Genomic DNA, 10,911 nt, shown 5'->3' with positions numbered 1-10,911 from the left:
GTACTATTTTTACTCAAGTTTACACAGCACACATAATTACAAAAGATGAGCTGTAATAATTGTAGAGTGTGTATTAAAATTATATCTTGTCATGTGGGGATGCTTTCATGGTCGTTTCCTTTATACTGTCATAAAATATTTTCAAAGTTTTTCACTGAGATTTGTCCCTATGTTCTGTGAACTGAAGTCAATGACTACTTCTTTATACGCGTTTGTTAACCAGAGTAACTTTCAGTTTTTTTTTCCCCTTCTGTTGTGTCTTTATATTGACCCAATACGACTTCCAGTAATAAATCATTTTCTACTTTTGAGCATTTTTTTCTGTTTATTTTTCTCCATCTTTACAAAAAGACATATTTGATAATAAATACTGTGTATTTATGATGAATGATTAATAACTGTGGTCAAAGTGCAATAATCGTGTCAATAGCTGATTTTCGCTGCATAGAAAAAAGAGTATTTCATTGTAATATACAGGCCATGGCGGAAAGCATTTCCAATTTGATAGGCAGTGTGCAGCAATAGAGTACAGTGGTGGTGATGGGGGTGTCCTTGAATAACTGCATACGTACGTGCTGGTTTCAGTGTACAGCATGGCTTGCTCAGGTGAACATCACACTTTTGTTGTTGAGCAGTTTACTCAAAATAGTGTATCACCAATAACTACTCAATGTGCATTCTGCATTCGTTACACGCTCAGTTGTTGGGACCCAGCTCCTGACAACAAAAACATTTATTTGTGAGTTTCAAATTTTTGAGAGAGAGGTTCTGCTTTGAAACATAAGCCCCAAGGTCAACGATGGACAGCTATGGGCCCAAAAAATGTTGCTGCAGTGAGAGGTTCAGTTTAACAATCTCCTCTATGTTCCACAAGAAAGCATGTGTTAGCCTTATTATTATCAGATTGAAGTGTGAGAAGAATCTTGCATTGAGATTTGAAAATGCATCCCTACAAGATTGTGTAGAACCAAGAAAGAAGTGGAAGAGATTACAAAGACAGTAGGCACAATCCGTATCACTTCAGGCAGGGGGATTACCTTCACAGTCTCGGATGTTATTGAATTTAGCACATGTTAAAATTCAGAAGTAAGAAACATGCACTTTTTTTTTATTTTCTCCAAAAGAATTCCTGCCCCGAGATACAGGCCTCCAGAGATGACATTGCGAACACCATTTTGAAGAAGCGTATTTCGGAAAATTTTTTCAATTGCTGCATCTCTAACAGTTCTAGATATTTTGTTAGAGTTTTTTTATTTGAAAGATAACTGCTTTATGATTACAATGGTATCCTCCGTTTGGACATACCTGTCAAAGTTCTTTTACTGATGCCTTTTGAGTTTAGAGATTTTTTTTCAAAAATGCCAATCCAGAAAAGTTAAGATTTTTTTCTGTTGATTAGTACCATGTAGTGCTATGTTCTCTGTAAAGGAGAGCTTCCACTTTTTGTACAGGTTTTATTTTAAAAACTCTTTTTTAACTTTCAAGGGTAATGTATATCTTCACTGAAGTAGTTTCTTAGTAATTTCTTTGTTATAATGTTTATTTCTATTGTCTTTGTTGCAGTTATTTCTTAACACTTTCTTTGTTATAATTATTTCTCTTGATTTTCATTGTTGCAGGTATTTCTTACACTTTGTTGCAGTTTCTTGTCAGATTCTTTGTCACAGTTGCTCATTGCAGGTTTCTGTATTGTAGTTGTTCAATGCTAATTTTTTACTGAAGAGGCTTCTAAGAAACCTGAGACCATCCAGTGAATTCTGTGTTTTCATGAAGAATTTGCCGGTTGACACAGCTGCAGTATGTTTTGTGAAAAGGACTGTTTGAAATGTCTTCTGACTGGGGCCACAGGAGAGAAGCGTACTGACTATTTGCGTACCAATAAAAGAGTGATGTATAAGATAAACAAATAAACAAACATTGTTCAGGTTGGGAATACGGGTTCTCATTTGAAGACTTTGTTTCAAAGTGAAGATGTTTCCAGTGACTACTTTTTGTGTTATAAATGTTTTGACAGAATAACAACAATTAAAGTGTCTAAACAAGGTTGAAGCCCCCCATGGTGCAGATGATTCAGATTTTGCATCAATAGAGGAAGAATTAAATACCCTGAATCAGTCAACTACTGAGGCAGGTGTTAGTCCTGTTAAGAAACTGTGGTCAATGAAGCCGAACCATAAGCTCTATGCATCATGGAAGTGAAGAGAAATTACTAAAGCTATGGATGAATACACTACAGCAAAACTGGCCACACTCTTCAAAGCAGAAATTCCATCTTCGGAAGAAATGAACCAAAGCACCTTTGCACCTCTTGCCAGGAATTTTTCACAAATATCAATTCAGCTGTTGAATATTGTGCATCCTACAGTGAAAAGGTGCAAGTTTTAACTGTTATTCCACGGACATTTTCAAAGAAAACAATTTTGAACCATATTCCATCAGTATCAAAGTACATGGTAGTCAAATCAAGATATGTGAGGTCTGTAAAAGGAGTCTTTGGAAGAACAGATCGTATTATGCTAATCCTATAGAAGCAGCTCAAGTTTAAATAGTGCACTCATTTTATCTGGAAGATAAATGGGACTGTTCTTGCTAGAGAGAGAGAGAGAGAGAGAGAGAGAGAGAGAGAGAGAGAGAGAGAGAGAGAGGAAAGAAAAGAACACTATAACAGTTGAAGGTCAAAAAGTTGTGAAAGTGAAGAGGTACATGACTTGCAGTATTAAAGAAACTTTTGCAATTTATAAGAGTAACTATTCAACTTCACATATTGGAAGATCAAAATTTTATGTACTACGACCTAAGTGGGTAGTTCCACGCTCATCTAGAGATGTCGGTTTGTGTGTGTACTGCACGAATTTTGAACTTTGTATAGTAACTTTGAAGAATTTACTGGAGCATGTGACATATGACACCTTGGCTGGGAGTATGAAGTCTGTGATGTAAAGGGAGAAATTTGTTTGTTTCAAGAATGAGGTGACTGCCCTGGAAAGGGATGAATGTCTTTACAGACACTTGGCCTAGAAGACTTAGATAACTCTGCAGAAATTACATATGCGACGTGGGAGGAAAATAAACTAATTAAGAAAACTGTTGCCTTTGACAGTTTCATTGATGAACTTGGTAAATGGTCAGTGAAAGCAGTAACGCACCAGCATCTGAAGAAATTGCAACAGCACATTGCAGAAGTGGAAGCGTGTGTACAGGCTGAAGAACTATGTTTACTACTTCACTGTGATTTTGCTGAGAACTGATGTGTTATTCTCCCACAAGAAGTACTAGGATATTATTGGAGTAATGACCAGGTTTCTATTTTTACAGGAGTGACATATTTTCAAAACAAGACTACAAGTGTTACAGCTAGAAGTGATGAAACAGTACATGACTCAACACATGCTTTGCTAGCAATACACAAAATTCAGCTGCAAACAGGGGCAGATAAAATAATCATTACTTCTGATGATGCTCCCAGTCAATTTAATAATCGTTGCCAGTTGTTTGAATTGAGTAAGTCGCTTGTGCCAACTGACTGGGTATACAGTGGTCATGGAAGGGGCCTTGTGATGGTGTAGGAGGCCTCCTGAAGCACCATACTACAAAACAATCTTTCCAGACCAAATACAGCTGCGACTCAGAATGCCGAGGATTTTATGAGAATCGTGAAATCTTACACATCCACAGGCCTCATTTTTTTGTCCAAAGAGGAAATTGAAGAATTCCATGAGCAGAAAAAAAAGAAGAATGGTCCAAACAAACTACTCCTGTGAAAGGAATTCAGAAGATACATTTTTGGACTCTAAGTGGTGGGCGAACTCATATTGCATGCACTTTAAAGAGCAAGAAAGAAGAAATTTCGTTTGTTCGGCCAACACCTCAGAAACAGCAGGATAATATTCAGATTCACAACCTTAGAAGGGGGATGTTTGTGGCATATGTGTATAACTGTGACTGATGGATTGTAGAGATTATAGACACCAGTTACAAGTTAAACGAAATAAATTGTAGTGAACTTTATGATACCACATGGACCAGCTGGTGGATATAGGTTTCCAGCTGAATGATAGCAACAATGCCATCAGTGCTCACTTCCTGTTAACAATGTTTTGAAGATTGTAAGTGCTCCAGTTCCTATTGGTTCAACACGAAGGCATCACTCTGAATCAAAGAAAGATACTGAAGCAGTGGGATGCATTTTTAGTTCAATGACTGGCTAATTTCAGGAACAAACAGAGAGAACAGAAGTTGCATAAATTGAAACCTTTAAGTCTTTTCACTTTTCATGTACATTTTGGAACCATTTAAAATGCTTGAAAAGTGAGTCTCTTACTCATCTTTATGTTTATAAAACCTTTTCAACCTAAAAGTGGAAGCTCTCCTTTTCATGGACTGTAGAACTATATGGTACTAATCAACTGGGGGATATATATATATATATATATATATATATATATGACATCTCTGCCCAAACTCTTTGTCTTTAAATATGTCTGCTTGTGTCTGTATGTGTGGATGGATATGTGTGTGTGTGTGTGCGCGCGCGAGTGTATACCTGTCCTTTTTTCCCCCTGAGGTAAGTCTTTCCGCTCCCGGGACTGGAATGACTCCTTACCCTCTCCCTTAAAACCCAGTTCCTTTCGTCTTCCCCTCTCCTTCCCTCTTTCCTGATGAGGCAACAGTCTGTTGCGAAAGCTTGAATTTTGTGTGTATGTTTGTGTGTGTATCGACCTGCCAGTGCTTTCGTTCGGTAAGTCACCTCATCTTTGTTTTTATATATATATATATATATATATATATATATATATATATATATATATATATATACAAAGATAATGTGACTTACCATACGAAAGTGCTGGTAGGTCGATAGAAACACAAACAGACACATGCATACACACAAAATTCAAGCTTTCGCAACAAACTGTTGCCTCATCAGGAAAGAGGGAAGGAGAGGGAAAGACGAAAGGATGTGGGTTTTAAGGGAGAGGGTAAGGAGTCATTCCAATCCCGGGAGTGGAAAGACTTACCTTAGGGGGAAAAAAGGAAAATTCTGTAAATTATAAAAAAAGTTCACAATGATATATTAAAAGAACTTTGACAAATAAGTCCAAATGGAAGATTTCTTTGTAATCATAAAGCAATTATCTTTAAAATAAAAAAACAACAAAAATCTAGAACTGTTCCAGAGATACATCATGTTAAAATTTTTTCCAAAATTCGCATTTTCAAAATGGTACACGCAGTGTCATCTTTGGAGGGCTGTATCTTGGAGCAGAAATTTTTTTGGAGAAAACAAAAAAATACATGTTCCTTACTTGGTCCTTCATTTTAACATATGCTAAATTCAATAACATCCGAGACTATGAAGGTAAGATTTTTTCCTAGCCTGCCTGAATTGATATCGACTATGCCAGTAGAACAATTTGTGAAGGCTTGCTTCATAGCTGTCACCGAGAAGAAATTGTAATTTTTTCAGGAGAGGCTCATTTTCATTTGCCAAGTGCAGTAAATAAACAAAATTTCAGGTACTGGTCTGAAAACAACCTAAAAGAACTCCATAGTCCCAAAGTAGCAGTTTGGTGTGCTGTTTTCAATTCTGGAGTTACTGGTACATTTTTTTTTTCTTCAAAGAAAATTGTGAGTGTTACTGTAAACAGCAATCGGTACTGTGCGATGCTCCGTAACTTCCTACAGTGAAAACTAGGCGAACTGTTTAATGACCCTGAGAGTGTGTGGTTCCAATAAAATGGCGCAACAGCTCACACAGCACTTCAATCACTGGCATTGGTGAGGGAAATGTTTTCTGGACATGTCACTACTTTGCATGGTGATACTGGGTGGCCATAACTTTCACCAGACTTTTTTCTGTGGAGCTATCTCAAGTCCAAAGTGTAACAACATCACCCTCAAACTTTAGAAGCCATCAAGGAAATGATAACTCAAGACGAAGGAATCACACCGACTCGCAGAGTAATGAGCAACTTCAGAGAAAGGCTCAACCAATGGATCAACAATAGAGGCAGCCATTCGAGTGACTTATTGTTTAAAACAAGTTAATACACCATATTCTTAAATGGCATTATGTGTGTTCTTAGATAATAAAAATGTCCTATCTTATTCGGTTTCATTTATCTCAGCTTCCCTAACAGGAGTGTTGTTCTTGCCGCATCCTGTAGACCAACACTGAACGTTCAACTGATTAAAATTTATTATTATACAGCATAGTGAATTCGTGAACTGGTTTCATTTTCTTAACAAAGCTCAAAATCGGTCTCCAGTCACTGGGGTTAACACAATTGGCCCATAGTATTCTAGTCTGCCACCAGCAGTACGTACCATACGAACAACACATCATCATGTAGACATATCTACTTACACTGGAAAAATTACAGACAATCAGCAAGCATTCTCACCTAGGTGCCGGCCCAGCCAGCAACAGGCCTGGGTCATTCATCCCAGAGGCAGAGCTGTTTGTGTCGCACATAATAAGAGAGAAGACTGCACTTTCGACAAGTCTTAATGCCACAGCGATATCCACCTCCAGGCAGGGCTGCTGCCCTATCCTTGCCCTTGCAATACTTCAGACCACAAGGGTACCACCCAACACAAAGCTCCAGATTACAAGTGCAAGCATGCCAAGGGTCCGCAGTTTCGAGGCAGCGGGGAACAGGTCCTGCCTGTGATCCCCCGTCAGGTGGTGACCTAGAGACAGAGGCAAGCAGTGCCGACAGTGATGCACCTGCAACAGAGGAGATACTGTAACTGGTCTGTAAATTGTAACACACACGTATGTATCACAGAATTAGAATGTAAGCACTGGCACAGAGAGCCATTTAAATCTGTAATTTAATTCATCATTCAAAGTACTAGCAAAATCTGAAACTTATCAATGTACTGTAATTCTTTTGATAGTTACCTAGTGATGCTTTAATGCAATATTCTTTCAGAACAATTACTAAATAACGGTTTTTATCTAAGTCACTGCACCGAAAAACAACTATGTCTATACCCTGCAAGCTGCCTCATGTGATCTACCCATTCCCAGACACTGCTGCAATGTTCAAACACAGCCAGCAGGCTGAAGAGTGTCCAGTTAGCCTTGCTGACCATCCATTTTGGTGGCTTCTGTGCAAGTAATGCTCCATCCAGTATATGAAAGAAGACTGGGGAGTGGTCACTGGAATGACTGGGGAGTGATCACTGGAATGAAGGTCATCAATGACTTCCAACTGAACAAAGTCTGTGAGGTCTGGAGAGAAGCAAGAGAGGACAATGGCTGAGTATGACACATATCAGCACAGAAATTGGGAGTACCTATGTTGAGGATGCACAGCTCATGAGAATCCTGAGGCTCTGAAACCCAACCCTGAGGGCAAGCAGAGGTTGAGCTCCACAAAACGAGATGAGCATTGAAGTTTCCTAGCAAGAGAAATGGTCGGAGAGTTGTTTCACAAGATCAATGAGAGCGTCGGAGGCTACTGCACCTTGCAGAGGAAGATATGAGGAGCAAACAGTGATCCTCCGAGACAAATGAATTTCAGCGGCAACTGCTTGCAGGCCAGTAGCCAGAGGAAGAGCTGAGGAGTGGTGTGCATTACCAACAAACACAGCAACCTGTCCCTTGGCCCTTTCTCCAGTCCGGTCATCCTCACAATAGAGCGTATAGACGCATAGTGCAGAGACATCAGGTGCTTTAAAATATGTTTCCTGCAAACACAAGCACAGGTGTGCAAGGTGTTTCATTTCCTCTACATTGAACCCATTAATATATCACTATAGGATGGGAGCCAGCTATGATGTGGGTAGCACTTTCATCTCATCTTTCAGCGAGGGTGGGGAATCCACAATGGGTGGAGGCTTCCTCTTGGGGCGAGATGATTGCCCCAGTCCGACATCATGGTCCATCACCTCTGAAGAACATTCGAGAGAGGCACCAGACAGGATGACATCAACATTGTTGGATGGTGTACTGCAGTTTTCTTGTCCAAGGTGGCTTCAGAGCAACAACCGTGGAAGTTACAGTGGCAGTGGCAGTGCTGGAAAATGGACTAGACATGACCTGTGGAGGGGCAGGAAGTTCCACAATGTCAGCAACCACGGCCTAGTCCAAAGTTCTACGGGGAGGAGCAGGCTTCAAATTAACTGCAGCAGCAAAAGTACACTGACAAACAACCACTAGTGCTGACAAGCAATCTTCATTTGTGTAGCAACATTAAGTTTCTGGACTGGCTGTTTGAGAACGGAAGCAAAGGAGGCAGCGAACATGGGTGGCTGCATGACCTTTTATATCTTTTACACTTCATCATGTCTTTTAATCTCCCAAATTTTCTGTTCTGCAAGGAAGACACTGCAGTCCCTACTCCAGACAGGGTGATCCCCAGAGCAGTTGGCACAATTCAGAGGAGAGGAACAACATACTCCATCGTGGGTGACATTACCACATTTGCTACTGGGCAAATTAAAATGAGCATCAGGTTTGGGAAATAATGATGACGATGACAATATTCGGTTTGTGGGACACTCAGCTGCATGGTTATCAGCACCCGTACAAATTCCCAATCTTTTCACTGTCCAGTCTCCCCACTTTCACGAATGATCATGAAATGATGAGGACAACACAAACACCCAGTCCCCAGGTAAAGAAAATCCCCAACCCGGCAGGGAGTCAAACCCAGAGACAGCAACGCTAGCCACTAGACCACGAGCTGCGGACTTGGGAAATAAGGCTGTACACTTAGGTGAAGGAAACCTGCCTTGACCTGCTCTGGAAGCTTGGTGCTGCTAAATGTAAGAATATCACAGTCTGACTTGACAAGATTGCCATTCGCCCTTTTCATAATGTCTTGCACATCCACAATGCCTTCCCAGGACCACTCAGCTTTCAGTTCTTCTTGGGGAATGTCAACTAGATCATGAGGGCAGGCCGCATGATCGACACTAGCATAAAGACTGCTGGAGAGTGGGGGAGAAGCAGAAAAATTATCATTTCAGTGGAGAGGTAATATTTGGCAGCAAATGGCTTTGGATTAACAGCAATACAGCAGCTCTTGGATTAGTTTATGCAGCAGAGGGATGAACTGCTGCAACAAATACTGCTTTTTCCACCCTTCTTTCAGATGAGCAAGACTGGAAGAACTTTCATCGTTAGCTGCTGCTTCATTTCAAAGTATGACAGATGATTGACATTGCTGTACATGTTTCTGTGGTGTCACCGCCAGACACCACACTTGCTAGGTGGTAGCCTTTAAATCGGCCGAGGTCCGGTAGTATACGACGGACCCGCGTGTCGCCACTATCAGTGATTGCAGACCGAGCGCCGCCACACGGCAGGTCTAGAGAGACGTCCTAGCACTCGCCCCAGTTGTACAGCCGACTTTGCTAGCGATGGTTCACTGACAAATTACGCTCTCATTTGCCGAGACGATAGTTAGCATAGCCTTCAGCTACGTTATTTGCTATGATCTAGCAAGACGCCATTATCATTAGCTATTTAGCTTGTGATGCATGTACCGTCAGACTGATGTTCACCAATTATGAATTAAAGTTAAGTATTCCAACAGCTACGTACTTTATTTGCTAGATTCTAATCCTTTAACTGTTCTAGACCTCACGCCAGCCTGTGTGAGCTTAAACGCGTGCCCTTCGGCTACCCGTCACAGTGGATTGGCTGTCTTGCCAGTCCACAACAGTTTCACTTGTCTTCCACCTACTAACCCAAAAGTCTTGTTCTTGCCCCCAAGAATTTTAGTACCTATAATACCCTAAATCTCTTGAACTTTCTGAAATATGAATAAAATTTTTACCATACTGTGAACAAAATCTCATACAGTTGGTCCACATTTTAGATGTTCTGAATGTCGTGAACACCTGCCTGCCAGAGCTTAAATGTTTGTCTTGTAAGTACTGTTGTGAATGTGAAAATTCTGCTTGTCCGCACTATGAGGTTTGCGGTAACAGACATGCTCTCTCACTTTCTGTACATAGTGGGCAAGCACAACTCATCCTTGATTGCCACAGTTAGAACAAATCCTCACTATCAACATTGCTCCAACTATCCTTGTCTTAGATAAAAGTCTACAATTTATTCCTGATCTACTTCATAATTTCTGTCACGGAATGGCATCATGCACATCACTGTAGCATTGTTTCACCCAGCCTCCAGGAGTGTTGCAAAGTATTTCATGCAAACATTGATGATTCAGATGAAGGAGGACAAGGTTTCAGAGTAACAGGGAAACAAGTGGTCTAGTTTTAGCCATTAGACAACAAGCAGTAAAGTACTAGTCAAAAGGGAAATATCTGATTGTAGTGTTTTTAGACACAGGAAAAGCCTATAACAGTGTTCCAAGGTGCAAAATAAGGAACTGTTTGCATTAACTGGAGTTCCAGGTTCTCTAGTTCAAAAGATTCAACAGCCGTTTTAAAACAGCGAAAGCACTATATATCTAGGACATTGTAGATAAGAACAGTTCCAAACAAAGAGAGGAGTACAACAAGATAGTGCACTACCTCCATTACTTTTAATTGCACTCATGGATTTAATTATTAAAGCTGTACAACATGGAGATGTAACACAGTTTTTGCAGATAACGTTGCCACCTGGTGAGAGAGAGAGAGAGAGAGAGAGAGAGAGAGAGAGAGAGAGAGAGAGAGAGAGCACAACAGATTCAGAGGAAATTAGGCTGCAGGACTAATAAGTTTAATAAGCACAAGTTAACTGCAAGCAAGAAGAAAACTTTAGCTATAAAGCCGCACAAACATCCAGACAATGCACCTCCAACTTGATGGAGAAAGAATTGAATGTGTAGAAAGCTTTAGTTACCTTGGACATGTGGCATCAAACTGTGGGGGGGGGGGGGGGGGGGGGGGGGGTGTACGTTAAAAATCCAAAACAAGAGTGCCAAAAGTCCAAGTTGTTCT

At 40.4% G+C, this 10,911-nt stretch overlaps 1 protein-coding gene across 1 annotated transcript in view; it reads right to left on the bottom strand.

Moving 5' to 3' along the window:
- Nucleotides 1-590: 590 nt before the first annotated feature.
- The window catches only part of LOC124619440 (out at first protein), a 54,867-nt gene continuing 44,546 nt past the window's right edge, over nt 591-10,911 (bottom strand). Inside the window, exons 5-6 of the mRNA XM_047145827.1 lie at nt 6,405-6,730; nt 591-717 (exon numbers count right to left, since the gene is read on the bottom strand). Coding sequence (XP_047001783.1) covers nt 6,438-6,730 — 293 coding nt within the window. The 3' untranslated portion in view covers nt 591-717; nt 6,405-6,437. The remainder of the gene's footprint in view (nt 718-6,404; nt 6,731-10,911) is intronic.

Source organism: Schistocerca americana, chromosome 6, assembly GCF_021461395.2.
Source record: "Schistocerca americana isolate TAMUIC-IGC-003095 chromosome 6, iqSchAmer2.1, whole genome shotgun sequence".
In the NCBI taxonomy this organism is placed as follows: Eukaryota; Metazoa; Arthropoda; class Insecta; order Orthoptera; family Acrididae; genus Schistocerca; species Schistocerca americana.
The sequence above is the reverse complement of the archived record's forward strand: the minus strand, read 5'-3'. Positions and strand labels throughout refer to the sequence as shown.